General features: G+C 30.3%; 1 protein-coding gene and 1 long non-coding RNA gene across 2 annotated transcripts; one reads left to right on the forward strand and one right to left on the reverse strand.

Annotated features, from left to right (window-relative positions):
* Positions 1-2,023: 2,023 nt before the first annotated feature.
* LOC105330286 (uncharacterized) lies at positions 2,024-8,479 on the reverse strand. Its single transcript, XM_066083449.1, has 6 exons — positions 8,363-8,479; positions 8,178-8,263; positions 6,317-6,622; positions 5,855-5,960; positions 5,603-5,729; positions 2,024-3,080 (listed from the first exon to the last, which is right to left on the reverse strand). The coding sequence occupies exons 1-6, from the start codon at positions 8,437-8,439 to the stop codon at positions 2,733-2,735; spliced, it is 1,050 nt and encodes a 349-aa protein (XP_065939521.1). The 5' UTR covers positions 8,440-8,479; the 3' UTR covers positions 2,024-2,732.
* Positions 8,480-13,333: 4,854 nt separating this feature from the next.
* On the forward strand, positions 13,334-18,601 carry LOC117682128 (uncharacterized). Its single transcript, XR_010713629.1, has 4 exons — positions 13,334-13,531; positions 14,449-14,560; positions 15,118-15,229; positions 17,270-18,601. It is a non-coding gene; the product is annotated as an uncharacterized lncRNA (long non-coding RNA).
* Positions 18,602-19,674: the final 1,073 nt, after the last annotated feature.

Genomic DNA, 19,674 nt, shown 5'->3' on the forward strand with positions numbered 1-19,674 from the left:
GGGGGGGTGTCTTGTCACAACTTTTTGGTAGCGATAAGGATGCATTTGGAGATATTTTCTTAATTCAGCCGAGGCCTATACTTTAACAATTTGTTGCATGTACTCTAATAACAGTGGCGTCGGAAGCAAATTGAAGTTGGGGGGGGGGGCTAAACTAATAATGAAAAATATTGACAAGAATTCCCATAATCATGAAAATTCTAATCCGTGGGGGAGGGTATACCAATAACTCCAATCTTACCTTTCCAATTTTTTCCCCCCAAATCATGAAATTCCTAATCCGTGGTGGTGGTGGTGGGGGGGGGGGAGGGGGGGGGGGCTAGTATACCTACTATGACTCTAATTTTCAATAAACTATTAATAATTCATTCTCTTTAAGGTCTTTTAAGGAACAATTTTGTTTGTTGCGAGTAAAAAAGTAGGGGGGGGGGGGTCTTTTATACATTATCTTGATTAAATGTACACCAATCTCATAATTTAATTTTCCGAAAAATAATACTCTATGAAATGTTGTTATCCAGAGATAATATGATTATAGGCTTACCTAATATTTTTTTTTTATTTATTCCGTCCTTATTCCGGCGATTACGGCATGCCTTTACCTGCAGCTAGCCTTTTTCTATCAGTGACGTCACTATTTCCATAAAAGGTCATGTCAAAATTCGACAAACTTGTAGACTTTACATTTGTCAATTTGTATCATGTCAGATGTGCTATTGCCGAGCCTGAAGTTACAAATGCAGAAACTACGGATTGAATGTGTGCAAAGTTGAAGGTTTAATTAACTAATGTAAACAATAAAGTTGCAAAGTGTGCATCATGTGAAGGAACTGAGTCAAATCTTACACGTGTTTATGCCCGAGTTTTATAGGTTACACGATCAGAATTACACATATTCATGCTCAGGCTCACACATCAACACGATTGCATATTCGGATTTACAAGTTTACATGTCTGGATTTTTGAACACGATTACCCTCCATAGTTTGCATCAAAATATTTACTTGCAATGAAATAACGAATATATTTACTGGTAACTTTTTGGGGTTATACACAGAAGTCAAGATTTGACAAATGATGGACAAATAAAATGAGATGATTCGTTTTTTAAAGGGTCATGGCCACGATTTTGTTCAAATTCTAATTTTCTGTTTTTATCATTTACAATGCTTTAAGAAGGCATTTCTAATGATCAAATGAACTTTGGAGTCATTTGTAGAGTTAAAAGCAAGATACAGGGCTCACAATTCTTTTTCATGTAAACAGGGCGCCCTTTTTTTGTTTACATAGGTTCAATATACCGGTAAAAATCTTTTTCTAGCCAATTTATCAATCGTCTTATTCATTTTAAGCATGAATAAACAGTTACTAACATATAACACATTCATTCTAGATCTCAAACTGGAATTTTCACTTTAACATTCAAAATGTAAACAAAGGCTTTGTTTACATAGCAAAGAATTGTAAGTTCTATAACTCCCTTATAACTCAACAAATGACACTCAAATTTTGGTTGCCTATTAAAAATGCCTTACTGAAGCATTGTAAACATTAAAATTGGAAAAATAATTTTTGACCAAAATCGTGACCATGCCCCTTTAAATGCGCGATTTTAGTTTTGATGGATAAAACGCTTAGTTAACCATCGGTCAGCTATTTGGATATGAACAATTTAGTTTAAAAATGCAAATCGATATGCAAAACATTAGGTTTTTTAATTTATACAATTTTATACCACGACAGATTGGTAGTAAATCATATAAACTTTTTTGCAAACAATGAATAGATTGTGTTCCACAGTGTATGTCTATATCTTTAACTGAAACGGGGGAGCTGAACGGGGGGGGGGGGTGAGGGACTTCCCAATTATTCTTTTTAAAGTAGTCTTTTATTATCTAGAAATCATGTATAGTTGGGTTTTTTATTTAATTTTAAAGAAAGCAAAAAAAAAAAAAAAATAATATACCAATATTAGACCAAAAAAAAAGAGAATAAAAATGAAAATATAGTTTTAAGCGTTGTATAAGCGTTGTTGAAACTGTAAATTCCCGCGCCTGCGCCGGATAATATCTATTATTGTCATATATGTCTTATATGCATGTAACCATTCCTCACATGGCATATTACCCCAATGATATAAATAGGGGTAGAAAAGTATGGATTTTACATTGTATTTATTGCTTGTATGCCCTTTCAAATAACTAGGTCAGTGGTGTACATTGCATGTTAATGCCCTTTGAAGTTTTTTCCTTCTTCCTTCATTATTTTTCTAATATACAACTAATTTTGATTTGACACCATAATTTCCGACTAATTAAATTTCAACAAGTAATTGACTCCAAGTACTTAAATTGGTCTTATGTTGATTGGATTAACCCTTTCACTCGAAATTTTATATTGTGTTTATTAGTTAACTACAAAAATGCATGTTCTATTCAGAAACCAAATATGCAGAATATGATTGAAGAACAAATGATCAATTTAACAACACTTACCGAAAGATTCAAGTCAAGATCGATTACATGTATATGTATTACTGAATTCATGATAATTAGGATTAATCAATTTTTTTGTTAACAATTTGTGAATAATTCGTTGAATTCATTACCTATCAAGATAAATCACTCAAGAATGAGGCATAATAGCAGCACGGTGCAATCATTAATTAAATCCATTGTTCGAAAACCATAATATTTTCCGTTTTCAAAATTGATTTTAATCAATTTAAAACCTCATGTCTTGCCGTTATTAGAATCAAAGATTAGATATTCCTTTTCCAGTGCATAATATCTGTCACTTCTTGCACTTCCTGTTGGTGACACTTTGGAATTGCCGTTAGATTTCGAAGATGAACTATCTGTGCAGATCACTACGGATTTAAAGGACGGACTGCCTTTATTACTTAATATCATATCATCAGCAAAACTATTTGGAATAGAGTCGCTGGATATCAAGGCACTGTTCTCCTTGTTTACTGTGTCTTCAATCAAACTTAAATGATGATAAATATTTTCTCTAGATCTTGTTTCCGATGAACTGTCTTCTTTGTAGGAGGGAACTTGTACAGCCTTGGCTACCATCTAAAATTTACAACAGAAAAACCCAATATAATAAATAAATTAGTTTTTTTTTCAGAAATTGTGTTATTTGCAAAATGATATTTATCTATATCCTGATATTAGTACTAATGTGATTTTTCTTATCATATGATTTGAAAAAAAAATAGATTAACGCAGTTTGTTAATCTTTGTATATCAAATGAAGTATTTGGTCCATTTTTAAAGATCGATTATTTGATTGTTTCTCGATAAATGATATTTGAAGTTACGTTTTTTCCTTTACCACCTGGTGCCATCTATTGCAAAGTGCTATTATACGACATATATCTTTGTTTTTAAACGAACAACATCGTTACTGTTTTCTTTTTCGTTATTGTTTGTTCAAGCAATATGAGCTGCAATTTTCATGTTGAATTTTTTTTTGTACAAAAATATTATTGTCTACTAAAATGACAACAGAATCATGCTTTTTAAATTTCTGTTAGCCATATATCTGTGGAAAAGGCTTTAAAAAAGCCTTAAATGGACCAAAATTGAATTATTGTCTTCCTGTACAAAACTGATTTGCTATAAATTCCTTAAAAGAGAAATCCTTCCTCTGACAAAAATTGATGTCTTTCCAAATCTTATTTATCATAGAAGTCTAAGTTACCAGCATATTTTTGCAGCAAAATAAAATTCTGAAAAATACAGTTCATATTGCTTTTGCATTTTTTGGAACAGAATCGACACACACCATTTCCAATGATAAATTCTATGCATATGGCAACAATTCGTTTAACATGGTTGCTTTTTCAGCTTGTTGTCTTTCTTTATTAATTAACTGTAAATGTGTTTTTTTAACAATATAAAGGTGGCGACATTGCAGAAAAAAGCGTAAGCGGGTTGTACAATTTTTTTTGCAATACTTGCTACCTTTAAACCTACATAATTTATCAAATATAGCATTTTATTGTTTATATTTACATCTTCATGTCAACAAATTCATAATAAAAAGTAAGTTTATATTACATATTCATTTTAACTTAATAGTAAAAAGTAAGTTAAATAAACTAAACTTAATGTTAATGTATATGAGTACACCGGTAGGTAAAATATGTATAAAGGAGTCATTTCATTAATCGTTTTAAAGGCAGTTTTAAACAATACGTCGGTTAGCTGCAGGTCTCTAGCTCCTGCTCTGAAAAAAAATCGGATCTACAGTGTCTCCCATAGTAAAAACTGCAATTTACAGCGAACCGAAACTTGCGCTATTTTTGGACTAATTAACCTTATTTTCACTCAAATTCTGTAAAACAATTAGTACCATTCTAAATAAAGTAAATTGTTCAGGAAATTCACTACTGATATCGTTAACTTACTTGCCTCAGACTTTCTTTTAAACATGCTAACCGACCTCATAAAATGAAGTATAATAATTCACGTCGAGATCGAGAGTCGCCCTTTTAAAATGTAAACAAATTGCACCTCTTCACTTTACGGGGCTGATGGTGGTGTTTAAAAAGATATCAGAGGTAAGTGAAGTTACGATATCTGTTGTAAAATGGCCGAGGAGTTTTTTAGAATCAAATGTGTACAGAATGTGTTAGGGAATTAGATTAATCAGTCCTAAACTAGCGCATTTTCTGTGAGCCGTAAATTGCAGTTATTTACTATGGGAGGCTCTGAAACTCCGAGGTCGACTATCTGAATTTTTTCAGACCGGGAGCTACAGACCTGCAGACCTGCAGCTATACTTCGGTTGAATGAATGCTTAAATGAGTTATACTCTTCCGGTATTTAAACTTTTCTAGCGCTTACTGAAAAAAATATATCATTCTATACAAAAAGCATGGTATAGTTACCATCAAAATTGTCAACTTTTTGTTTTCTAGTTATTTTTTATATTCATTTATCAATGTAACCATTAGGAAAAACACAACAAATTATTGAATAATTTTTACATGAAATTTTGTCTTGATATGCAGGAAATCAATATCAAAATACATTTCATTAGATTTAATGTTTAATTATTACGGACACCAGAAGGTGGTTGAAAACAAAAATAGCTGTGCATATCTGTAGAACTCATATAAAAATCAGAGAGTGTGTAGTTAAGAATATATAAACGAGATCAATCAAGATAAAAAATGGTATTTTAAAAAACAAGAGAGAAAAATATGGCATTGTGTTTCTTTGCATATAAATCAAGAATTCATGTTTTGAGTATGTAATCACATTGTTATTTGGTATCTTTCAGCTAAGAGTGGGCAATGTGTTACTAGTTTATTTGTTGTGTTACCAATTAGAATTTTCTCATTTTCAACAAATGTCTATATTTTCCGAAATTTTAGTTATAAGATCCTTCGGGTTTTTTTTTTTTTACACAAGTTTATTGAGGTATGCATGAAATCATGGATCGGCACAGGTATATACCGGTATTCAGATACCCATATGCCTTTGTGTGGAGTGTTTATGTTATCTTTAAAAAATATTTTTTTTAGAAAAACAAATTGTTTGTGGTCATTCTTTCGACGTTAACGTAAAAATTTTCTTTTGTGTACCTTGATTGTCTCTTCGATGTCGGCATACTCTGTCTCTGAAGAATTTGCGATTGTAACGATTCTTTCCTCCGGTATGTCACCCCCATCTCCATAATTTGGCTGATAAAACACTGGTGGAAGCTGCAATCTATTCCGAATATGAAATAGGTTTAAATTATGTGTCTTTTAAACTAATGCCCAAAGTATAATATTCATTAATTTTCTATCATTGGAATTTTTGTAATGAAAGACATGGGTATAACTTTTCCATACCTGCGTTGTTTTGTTCTCAGCCGCTTCACAAGAACAAAAGCACTGATTCCAAGTAAACATCCACCAAATACACAGCTTAAACCAATAACAACGCTTGAAGCAGCATCTATAATTTAAAAAAAAAGTCAGAAAACAGTCATGCGAATTGTTTCTGTCATTTTGAAAAACATAGGATGTCCAAGTAATGCAGTTGACAATGCAATCGCTCTTTACTGCTGCGACCCGAGTTTTTATCTCCGTGATCGCCTGTGGTTATAGAGGCTAATGTATCGCGGTCGCCCGCTTGGACACGTGGTTTTTTTTTCCGAGTACTTCGGCTTTCTCCCACAACAATGACCCCCCCTCGCTCAAAAATCAATTATATCAATTAAGGTTGCAGAATTGTTTATCAAATATCAATCATCGTAAAATAAATATAGTTTAGTGGTGTTTTTTTTTTATACAATATCAATTGAGAGTTACCTATGCATTTTCCATTAGCTGCAGTTGTATTCTTGTGATTTATATTGTCCGTTTTATTGCCTGATGCTTTGTTCGCTTCAGTTTTATCAAGGTTTTCAAGTTCAGAATTTTTCTCAGTGAACGTACACTCAAATTCTATCAATTCTAAAATACAGTTTGTAATGTAACAAGGAAAAGCTTTAAACTTTGATGTTAGATTTCCATTAATATGGAAATTCATATTATATCCAACACAATGCTTGGCATGATGTAAACTATTGTTCATTGTGTATTTTGCTTTGCAGCGTACCGTACTTCCTCTGAAACCTACAAAATAAAATAATGGTGTATGTTTAGTTATATGATAACTACATCCATGTGAAAAGATAACCTTCTTTATTATTGAAAGTATATGCGCATCTTTATATATATATATATATATATATATATATATATATATATATATATATATATATATATATATATATATATATATATATATATATATATATATCTCCTAATTCCTTGAGCAATAATAGCACAATTAATTTTCCTCATTATGATTAATTTCATGATAAAACTTTGAAAATAGAAAGTACGTATGTGTATTTGTCAGAAGGTCCGAACAAAAATAACATTCGTATAGAGCAGATAAAGACTAAAATGTGAGTGAAAATATGGACACCTAATAGCCAATCCGGTCCATAAATTATTGAAAGCAGACAAAAATACACAACCTACCACTGTTGATTACAAAGTACAATAAATGCGGCAAAGATTAAAAAAAGTACGATAAAACATTGGAGTGAAACAAAATTAGAAATGATCCAAAAATGATTTGTAGCAACATAAAACAAGAGGCCCATCGGCCACATCGCTCAACTATGATGAAATCAGCTTTAAAGAGTTATGATACTAGTCAATGTAGTATAATACATATAGATCCTGTATAAGTAAAAATCCATTTTTCCTCTGGATATCTTTTAATTTATTATCATTTCTCCTTTTTTTAGCAAGATTATCTTACAAATTCAAATCTTGGGCATTCCAGTTCTCAAAAAGTTCCTACACAATTGTTGATATATAGTATATAAACCTACATCAAACTCTGAACCCCTTGTGGGGCCCAAAACTCGTCCAGAGGCCAACGTCTTAACAAGTTTTAAGAATCACCTGGCTGATAAGTTTCCGAGAAGATGATTTTAAAAGGTTTACTCTATATATTCCTATTTGGCCCCTTATTGTCGCCTCACACTACTCCTGGAGGTCATGGTTTTCACAACTTTCAATCTACACTACCTGATAATGCTGTCACACAAGTTTCAGCTTTCCTGGCCAAATGGTTCTTAAAAAGAAGATTTTTGAAAATGTTTCAAAGGTTTTCAATAATTCCTAATTATCTCCTCTTGAGAAAAGATGTGGTATTTAATTTTCACCACTTTGAATTCCCTTTGCCTAAAGGTGATTTGTGCCAAATTTTGATGAAATTGGCCCAGTAGTTGTTGAGAAACTGTTTAAAATGTAAAAAGTTTACGGACAGACGGACAGACAGACGACAGACAAAATATAACCCGAAGAGCTCACTTCAACTTTCAGCCCAGGTGAGCTAAATTAGAGATATGATTGTATCAGATTAAAGTGTCTAAGGTAAACCACTTGTGCGAAATGCCTTAGCTTTACTGTTGATTTTTTTCGCCGAAACACTCGTTTTGCAATTATATTTCAATATGAATAAAATGTATCCAAAAAGTCATTTAATGTTACAAAAATACGATGAACAGCGTCGGGTTTGGATAGTTTGCTGGAACAAGTTAGGATGTTTGATGTTCTTATATTGCACTTGGATTTTAACAAAATTTGAAAAAAAATATATTTGACATACCTTCATTATATCCTAATAAATGATATGGACATATGTTTTCATTCAGAAGTGCATGAATGGTAACAGCCTGTTCCAAACACATTTCACTAGAAAAAGTGGATAAATTTCAATCAACTTTATTTACCTTGCTTTATATTGCCGTCGAATGCAATAAACATATCTTGTATGAATAAAAAGGAGCTAACCTGTCAACTGTTTCTGCATAAACATCAAGTGCAAACAGAAAATAGGAACATATGAGGTAGGATACTATAAATAACATGAAATATATATTATTATTTCAATCATTTAAAATATGTAATTCAATATGTAATAATTCTTTATGAAGATTTACTGTGCAAAAGTTTAGTACAATGAAACACGACATTTGAAAGGAGAATGGACAATCTTTAACATTGCAAATGACATCATTACAACAGTCAGTTAGTATGATGATATTATTTCATATTTACAAAATCACAAGTTACAAAACATGTAATTTTTGCTTTTTGTATTTCATACATGTAATTTCTGCTATGAAAATTTTATACAAATACATTTAAAGGCTCATTAATTGGATGTGTTTAGTATAAAAAAGGAAAAATAAGATCATGTTGAATTGAAAATAGTAAAACTTAACATGTTTAAAAATTCCATTTTCATAAGAACTTTGATACTTTGACATCATTTTTTTTAATTTACAAAAAAAACCTACCTACAGATGTCTTACCACCGATCATTCTGATAAATGTATCCAGCGTGTCACACTCACATAAAGCATTCTCTGTTTCCTTATACTATACTTTCATTTATTAGTAACATGAACAAACAGGTTTTTTTTTATATACATTACAACTTCCTGTTTTTGAAGTGCTTTAGGTTGAATCTGTCCATGAGAAATATTCTAAAAATGCGTTTACTATATATTCTGTGAACGAAGTACTTAACTCTGCTTGATACGATAAGTTAAGAGAAGAATTGAATTCTCCAGAAAATACAAAAGAATTGATTAATGCGACTTAGATTGCATTTTATCAATGACAAAAAGGTTTAAAATTCGTAAGAAATCATAACGAATGAATGATCTAATGAATGCCAGATAATACTGTCGAAGAGTTAAAACATCAGATCTAGAGAATACATATTCCATATGTATTTTAGAATAAGATAAACAGTTTTATATTACCGTTATAATATATAATTTACCTGTTATTTATTGTGTCACCGTTTTTTTTTTAAATTCTCTCCTTTAACAGCTTCTTTTTTATCCTTATCCATGTGATAATTTCTTATCCCTCCAAATGTATTAAGTATGTGCTAAAAATTAAGGGTAACTTGTGAACAAATATCTTGCTTTTCGCATAAATCGCTGTAGATATCTAACACAGACCTCAGACTTTATTTAAAAGATTCCACCGTTTTTGTGGTTTCCGGTACAATGATAAAGAATGGTTTTAGAGGGAAAACAAAGGTTGGTGTTTTTTTTTTTATAAAAATAATTTATCTTAGTTTAGATTCAGATAAAGACACCATTTCTTTCAATCAACACAAATGTGTTTTAAATAAGTACAAAATACACGAGTTTGGGTTTTTATACTCTAAAATTGTATGAATAAATCATTCAAGCAAATAAAGGAAAACCCTTCATTTGTAACAAGAAGAGACGAGGGTTGAGAGCACGAGACAAAACACAGCTCAGATTTTATTTATTCACTTATCAGTGTACAAATACGAGGGTTGTTCGGAAATTATTGTGACAACACGGATATTTCCATTTCTAAGAGAAGAATCATTGTGAAAATTGGCATGGACATTAAAGAAACCTTAACAAATAATTAAAGAAATTAATATTTAAAAAAATGTTTAATATTTTGTTTACAACGGTAGATTAACAAATTGGTGGTCAGGATACCCGGCGCAAACATAAACTCGGAGAATAAGAAAACTAAAACATCGTCTATCTAAGTGTCCGCAAACTTACAGCTTATACTAAAAGAAATCAGATTATATATGTTATTTTTCCTACTTATTGTGACTGACTTTTGATCAGGTTTCACGAGTGTTTGAGTTGAAATACGGATTTGGTACAGATATATTTACCAAGCAATAGGAATTTGAAAACGACATAATATAGAAATTTGACGTCAAGGCGGCGCAGCGAAAATACATCAAATTGATGGAAATTTTGGAAAAAGACCTTTTAATACCACCCAACTGCTTTAACAAAAACTATACGATGGCAATGGATAAAGAACTTCAGTTTATCGTCTTTTTTCACTAATTGTTTAGCTAGAATTAAGACAAAGTGACTAAATATCAAGTACTTTTTACACACTAACTGATGTAAACATTTCTAAAATATGTACACAGAATCACTGTAGGAGAAATTTCACAGTAATTTGACTTTCAGTCAAAAATGACCCGATTTTTTTTCACAAAATCAAGAATGGAGGGAATGTGCGAATGTTGACATCTTGAAAGGAAAACAAAAGATGAGAAATTAAGAATTAATTCTAATTTCCCTTTGTTTGTTAGGTTTTTAAAACATAGGATCAATAAGAAGCGTCAAAATGACGTTGCGGTAAGTTTGCGGTTGCGCCGGGTCACTGGGCGATGGCAATTTGGTCAGCTTACCAGGAATGATCCAATCATGCTATGGACAATACATTTTTTACATTTTAAACTCTATCCTGGTGTACGTTTTTGTGAAATTTCAAGGATTTATCTTTTCCCCCAAAGAAATAAGAGTAAATGTCTCAATAACTTCCGAACAACCCTCGTACAAACTTAAATTTATGATTTATAATAACGAAAACTATGCTTTTAAACATGTGAGCCTGAAATTTAAATGTTTCGAATTTTAATTGATGTTGTGTGATTGATCAACCGTAAGAAATTAAAAATATGACAATGACAAAAATCAAGATCAAAAGAAATCCATTCTCTATTTTAACTATGTTCATTCTTTTCATGTCTAAGAGTGGAATCTATAAAATAAAATATTCCTAACGTTGCATAGCAATTTGATTTATGATTATGTCCTCTCACTTTTATGCACAATCATCATCACAGAAAGTTTAATTAATAAGGAAATATAAACACTGCTGACTTTAACGGATATTCCTTTAAGTTATTTTGGAGTGTCACAATTATCGCTACATTTATCAACGTTTTCGGAAATGTAAGTCATTTCCGTCGTCAAGTTTCATTCTTAAAAAAAAAACATAGTGAATAATAAAAGGGAAAACGATGCAATTCTATTCCATTCCGATTGGTTTCAAAAAAACGCATTGATAAGAATCTTATTGTGAATTATTGCTAAACACTCAAATTTTTAACTGACAGTATGTATTTATCTATCATTTGATAGGACTTCTCTGATAGTGATACTTCCTTGTAAATATTGCATTACGGGGCGTTTTTTTTTCTCGTAAAAACGTGAACAAACAATTAATCATTCCATGCAATGTACATTCTTGAAAATACTAGAGAGCTTTTTACTAAACTTCGACATTTATTACTAAAACCATTGTTTTTGTAACTCAGAACATGTTAAACCCTATTCATATTTTTTGTCTGTTAAAGGGTTTTAAATTTTTATAGAAATTTACCCTTTGTTGGACAAAGCAATTTGCATCCATACCTATAAAAACATTTATGGTGGACTGAATCTCTTCGTAGTTTGTGGTTACAAATAACGGACAATGGCATTTTGAAATTAATTTCAATGTAAATGACACCACACCTTATTACCAATAATATTTTTCACACCACAGTAATGCTCCTTTTACAATTTTACAGCTCCATCTTTCGCAAAGCAAAGGCACTGAAGAGGAAAAATGACAATAGACATAATTTTGTTCGAGTCTATAATAATAATGTCTTATTTGAATGTCGTTTTCTCGATTTAAATGTTTTGTTAGATTGTTAGTTTCAGTAGTTTTGGTTTTATATTATCATTGCTTAGTGGTGAAAGCATGAAGATCATGAGTTCGAATCTGCTTTGTGGATTTTATCTATAATTACTGTCTCAGATTTGTTAAAATCATAGTTTCAAATCCAAAATTGCTATTTTTCGCCTCTTTGGTTCTGTAATTCTTATACATTATACCATTTATCAATAGTAGGTATTTTTATTATTTATTAATTTATTTTGCTAATATTAGAAATAGTTCCAGGATATATTGTGATATATTAATCGCGTAATATTTTTAGCGTCAAAAAAAAAAAAAAAAAAAAAAAAAAAAAAATTAAAACAAATTAAAATAAAAAATTTTAAACTCAACATACTTTTGTAAATAAGATTTAAAAAAAAATCAGTTATTTGTATTTTCTTTTAAAATTCAGTTACGAGAAAGGTAAATTTGACAAACTATTGTAAATGAAATAGCACGTCGCAAACAGAAAAAAAAATGATTTCAATTCTTCTTTTTTTAATTTTTTATAGGCCTTTTTAATTGCCTTTTTAATTGCCTTTCATGTGCAAATATTTATACTCATAAAATTTTACCCAGAGAGCTTTAAAAATTAAGACTTTATGGGCGTTTGTGACTAAGACATCTTGTTGCTTGTTACAGTTTATACATTGGGATAGAAATTAATCTGCACATCAGAATTTTATACACCTGTAGAAAAAGGCCAATCATTCGCTATTAATACATTTGTTATTAGAAAACTTAAAAAACAGGCCAAAAAATAGAAGAGGTAAACAAACCTCTTAAAATTCAAAATATCACAAGATGGCATGTAAGCGGTATTACATCTTTGACAGATGACCTTGTCGCAATGCAAGCACCTAGTTTTTAAACAAAATCTAAGATAAATCAATTATCTCATATCCTCTTTTTCATAAATAAATAAATAAGCTTTGTTTTTATAGATGAAAAGTATTATTCTGATCTTATCTTTAAAATGTTAATACTTTGGGCTTTTTAACGTAAAAATGTTCACAAATTATTTGTAATAATGTGTGTTTGTTTTAGTTTTCAAAGAAAGCAACCTTTCGTTAATTGTATATCGATATAATATAATTTGTGTTTTAAGTTTTCTTATGAAAACAAAAAAACCATGAGACAAAGGAACATATGTATATTCATTCTGAAAAATAATACACATAAAGTAAACCCTCAATGGATTACAACACCAGGAAGGAGAAGTTCATGTGATAAATATCAAATAGCAATTTAGCTATATATATATTCACAAGGAAAGATTAAGTTGTATGTCGATCATTATGTAATAAAATTTCAAATATTAGATAGAGGATTGTGAAGTTGTAACTTGCAGTTTTCTATGAATACAAACTAAGCCAGCATTTTTTTTTTTGCAGTTGTTGCGTATGTTTTCCTTGCAGATGGACTGTTCATTTTTTACAGGTAAGGTCAATTTAAAATTATTTAGTTAGTAGATTAAAATTGTTTTTGTTCAAGATTAAATTACACAAAATCACATAAATGAAGACTTTGAATTTGTAATGATAATAAATCACCTAAATTAGACACAATAATGGTAATTGTTATTAGTTTTTTACTTAAAAAAACCCGAATAATTTAAAAATACATTTTATGAAAGATATAAGACAAAAACGTTTACTAAGCCAGACAGATCATCACTGATCATATTTAAAGATTTGAGTAATGAAAGGAAAAAATATACTTACGAACTATGCATGTATCATGAGATTTTTTTATAGCTTGCTTAGTTTTGTTATCTCAATAGTTATGTATGTCGGACATAAAGATTTATGTTTCATCACATAGCAATATTTGATTATTCGAAATCCTTAAGCCCCTACCCTTCCCTTCTCCTATTTATCTTTTAACAGTACTTAAGGAGATAAGTGACACCTCCATATCATAAAATACTTTCTTTTGAAATAATCAAATAATTAACAATAATTTTATATATTTTCCAATTGTGATATTATTAACAGCAAAGCGTTAACAGTTTAAGCTTTATCTCCTTATCTGCAAGTCCCGATTTTAATCTAGCCGGGCACTTTTTTGTTTGTTTGTTGTTTTACCTTTTCTGAACAATTTGATATCACAATATGATGATCATAAAACTTGACACCACAAGATGCCCCGTATCTCTTTAATTTACGATTGCTCTATGTTGGCAATTAGAATATACGTACAATCAAGAAACCAAACAAGATATAAATAAATTGTATTTAATGAATGATAAAGAATCTAATGAATATTGCATCGGAAAAAATAAATCACTATGTCTCTATAAGTATTTCCATAGACATAAATTATTTTGTTGCCCGTTGTCAATTTTTTTTTTTTAGAAAAGGACAACCTCGGTCTTTTATGCATCACAAACATTGTACTAGGTATCATCTCTGGCCTTGGACTGATGTTTTTATGTAATAACAGAAACAAAGCGGAAAATTATGAAAGGTTTGTAAAGATGAAACGTATCAAAATTCATCTTAGCAGAATTATTCAGTAAATAAATTATTTGAAAGATGTAGATTTATGATTCATCTAACCCCATTTAATCTTTTCCTTTGAAATCGGAATATCGAATTAATGTAAGAGTTGTTATCTCAATATTTACCCATTTTTTTGGCCTATATTACGCAAAACTGAAATTCAATGCAAATTGTTTTTATCAAACTGCATTTCTTTTCTTAAAACGAGACTTGTACTTCTCAAAAACATGTTAAATTATAACACATCGGCAAAGAACCCATACAATACATTGTTTTACATTTTCATTTTTTAAAATTTCATTGAATTAAATCGATAGATTGTTTTATTTTAACATTAATTGTTCTTAATGATACCAATAACTGTTTAGAATAGAATATAAAAGACATGTATCAATATGGGTTAATCAATTTTATTTTAAATTTTATCAATATAAAATTGACTGTTTCGAATTAATTTTTCAGTAAATGTTAATACAGAAATTTTGTTTCATTTTAATTTATAAAAAAATATTATCCCTTTAGTGTGCAGATGCCAATGACAATGAACGACGAATACTTAGGTTTTCCCACCGAAAACAGAATACAAAGCAATGATTTTCGAGAGTCAAACAGATTAATAAGAAGGGATTTCCAGGTTCGCATAATTTACAATTATATATTTCTTACAGTGTTAAGAAGCAGCTATTGCCTTTTATTACCTAATCAAAGGGATTTTGTTGTTTTATTACATATTTAATATTTTTGTCTATTTTATATATGTATTCAGGTTTGAATGTGATCTGTTGAACTACCGGTCAATAGACCGCGATCTATTGGACCGCCGGTCAATAGACTGCGATCTACTGGACCGCCGGTCAATAGACCGTGATCTATTGGACCGGCAACGTTTTTTTTTTTAAGAAAAAGTTTAATTGCTACAAGATGACACTATTTTCTTCATATTTTTTTTTTAAAGGTGCATGGTCACGATTTTGGTTCAAAAATTATTTTTTCGATTTTAATGTTTACAATGCTTAAGTATGGCACTTTTAATATGCAACCAAAATTTGAGTGTCATTTGATGATTTATAAGCGAGTTACAGAGCTTACAATTCTTCGCTATGTAAACAAAGCGTTTGTTTACATTTCGAATGTTGAAGTAAAAATTCCAATCTTAGACCTAAAATAAATGTGTTAATAGTTAGGAACTGTTTATTTATGCTTTAAATGAATAATGAGATATACAAACCAGCTTTAAAAAGATTTTTTACTGGTATATTGAACTTATGTTAACAAAAACAGGGCACGAGACTTGTTTACTTGACGAAGAATTGTGAGCCCTGTATCTTGCTTAAAGCAATATGAGATGCATTTTCATGCATTTTATTTTACTAAAATGTTCTTTTCTACTAAAATGACAAAAATATCATGGTTTTTTAAATTTCTGTTAGCCATATTTTTGTGAAAAAGGCCGTTAAGAAGCCTTTTTTGGAGCAAAATTGAATTATTGTCGTCCTGTACAAAAATTGATTTGCTACATATTCCTTAGAAGAGAAATATTTCCTTTGACAAAAATTAATGATGTTTTCAAATCTTATTTATCATAAACGTTTAAGTAACATGCAGACTTATCATACCAAAATGTTTTTGCAGCAAAATAAAATACAGCTCATATTGCTTTAAAACTAAATGACTTGCACCAAAATTTCATTTGATCATTAGAAATTAATTCCTAAAGCAATACAAATAATGATCAAAGTACTGAAGTACTGAAAGCCAGGCTCTTTTGGTGTGTCTTTATGCATATTGTGTAGTAAAGACTGAATATCTCTCTCTCTCTCTCTCTCTCTCTCTCTCTCTCTCTCTCTCATGCTTTTAATGTTGGCAAAGCATCAGAGAGCGACCAAATTTTGTAAGCGGCTATAAACAAAAAATATGTCTGTCTAGAAGAAGTTAAACAGTTTAACAGTTGCTGCCTTGAATTTTGCAACAAGCATTATATATATTCAATCCCCGTTTCTTCATCGCGCAGCAAAGTAGTTCATGGAAATTCATGCACATTGTATGTGTCTAAAATGCATAGTAATATTTTTAAAAACACGTTATTAATAAGAAAACTAAAAAAGATAGACAATTCATTCGAAATTTAAAAAAAGAAACAAAATGCCAACCAACACTTTTGACAAAACGTGGCTCTTTGTGTAACTCTTTGGTATAGCGGAAGCTTTACCTTGACGCTGTTTGGTTTTTTGTTTATTATTGCTATTTATAGTAACATTGGCGATTTGCCTGCCTATAGCCAGGAGTCTGCTTTTAACAGATTCCGGCTAAAAACAGAAAAATAAAATTTGACCAAAATTGTGACCATGTCCATTTAAGTCATCTTGGTATTGATTAACAATGACCTGAATACATAATGGTAAGAAAACTTTCTGTAATTTATGATTGTGAATACAAAATACTAAAAACGGAATTAGGGAATAAAACAATTATTTAATGCCTGAACAGTCAATAGACCCAGAAAATTTTCCCTTGGTGCCGTTAGACTCGGGCAATAGATCATACTGAGCTGTTCCCTGCACCTCAGGAAAAATATTCGGGTCTATTGACTGCTCAGGCATTAAATAATTGTATAATATAGTTGTTGTTTTCATAACCTTTTGCCTCAGATAAGGATTTTTTCTTAACATTGTAGAGAAACAGGCGAGGTGCTGAGCCTTTTTACATAAATAGACGCAACGATTACTTGGACCCAGAGTTTAACAAAGGGGAATCAAACTATCTTAAACCTATCCATTATAAGTATGAAAATACTGACCTAGGCCGAAAACAAGAGAGTCATTACTTGAATACATGCACCAGCAATAAGCAATGCACTAAGGATTCACTCGATGACTATCTGGAACCCCGTACTTAATCTTTTAAATAGGGATATTATTTTCTTTAACGTTATCAGGTGTTGTTCATCTTCAGTTATTAATATTTCAAAATAAATACAGCTTTATTTTAAATAATAGCATTTATGTAAATTGTAATTTGTTATTTTCAAAAATAATAGTCTAGTAAAAATATAATGGTTGTTCTAATTTTTGAGTGTTTTTGAGTATTTAGCTGATCTTCTTTACTTGTCTATATCAGCCAATCAGAGTACAGCGTTTAGTTGCGTGATGTTTTGACTACAACATTTTAACTGTCACCTGCGATTGTGACCTTAACCCAAGTCAGACATAAAACATATAAATAGCTGGTTGCACAATTGTCTTTTCATATATCTAGTCACAAAAATAATGTTCAAAGCCGTAACTTTGGCAGGCAAACAAAGGAATTGTTGGAGCTAGTCAAATTAATATGGCAAAGTAATGTAGTATGTCTATCATTCGTTTAGTTCTGTGTGCTTTCATAGATACAAACAAGATCGGTGTTTTGATGTTTTGATAGAAGAAATAAGACAAATTTTGATAGTAAATAGCAATATATTTGTTTAAGCAATTTTCGAAAAACATATGTCTTAATTCCATAAACAAAGGTAATTCTATTGTAATACTTAATTTGATAATGAACTAACATTTTGTACACTGTTGATTCATAGAATATGATGATGTTTCCATTGAGGTGAAGTTGCGTCTATCACGGTCAAGGTCTAGTAAATTATTCCAGAGTGTCTTTTTGGTGCAATAACCATTATGACATCGACATTGATTCGATGAATTACACGCAGACAAGTCCAATAAGCGTAGATCGTTCATATGTAGAAGTAACAGGAGAGGGATCTGAGGAATTTGTGCTCGCAATCAAAAACAAATGGGAAATGAAACAAATGGAAAGTATTTCGTTAAAAAAAAACAAATTAAAACATTTGATTTATTTCCTTAATTTGTTTTTGTCAAATTATAGCAAATAATAGCAAATGTAATTTCTATTTATCTGAACAAATAAATGTATATAATAGAATGATTATATATCGAGTTTCCACATTCATAAAGGACACACCATTTTAACACATATTCATCTTAGTTTACAGTTCAAAATAAACTCACATAAATGTGTATATATATATATATATATATATATATATATATATATATATATATATATATATATATATATATATATATATATATATATACAAGGGTCACAGCTTCTATACAAGGGTCACAGCTTCAGGATGGGGACAGCCACTTCTGCGACATATTTGGGTTATTCTGAAAACTACATCTAAAAAAATGGGAAAATGGAATTCTGATGCTATTTGCAGATTCATAAGTTTGCTAAGCTTTACATTTTAAGTACGTATAGCAAATGCAATGTATATATTTTTCTTGGAAGGTTTACACACTTCAAAAGTTACCTGCTGTGTTATATCTGATATGCATTGTTTGTGATTTTAATTCAATGTATAGATTAGTTATATGTCAAAATTCTATTTTGCTTCAAAAATGAAAACAATAAATGAGAAAAAAAGAAAATGTCATGTTGATTGAATACTGATTTGTATTTAAAGTGCAAGCCTGAAAGGGTGCGTTAAAATGACGTTGCGTTAAGTTTGCATTTGATCTGGATCGTGGGCGTAGACTAGTTTGTCAGCTTATCGGAGACAATAAAATTATGCCAGGGACTAGAAAATTTTAAAATTTATAAGTTATCCTGATTTACTTTCCAATAAACTATCAAGGGTTTCATCATATCTTTACAAAGAAAAAACACTTAATGTCTCAATAACTTCCGAATGTCCCTCATACATTTTTATTCGTTTGACAATTTTAGATCAAAAAGTAAGTTTACATTAAATCACGTTATTGTTGTTTTATTTGTTATATTTACACTTGCAAATTTTTCCCTTATATAAAAATGTTTGTGCAACCCGCTGTTCTTCCTGCATAACAGCATATAGCACATTAATAATCTAGGTCACCACTTTTTCTATGTACTCAAACTAACCAACATGTGCTGAAACACACTTAGTAGGGTTCGTAATGAAAACATAATAAAGGCATAAAACAGAAACGTACCTGTATTTTTTATTCGAAGTTTTATTCATTTATTTTCTTAAAAGATATAATATTAATTGCCGAGGATAAATGATTCATACAAGATAGGCCT

This window comes from Magallana gigas, chromosome 4 (genome assembly GCF_963853765.1).
Source record: "Magallana gigas chromosome 4, xbMagGiga1.1, whole genome shotgun sequence".
Taxonomy (NCBI): domain Eukaryota; kingdom Metazoa; phylum Mollusca; class Bivalvia; order Ostreida; family Ostreidae; genus Magallana; species Magallana gigas.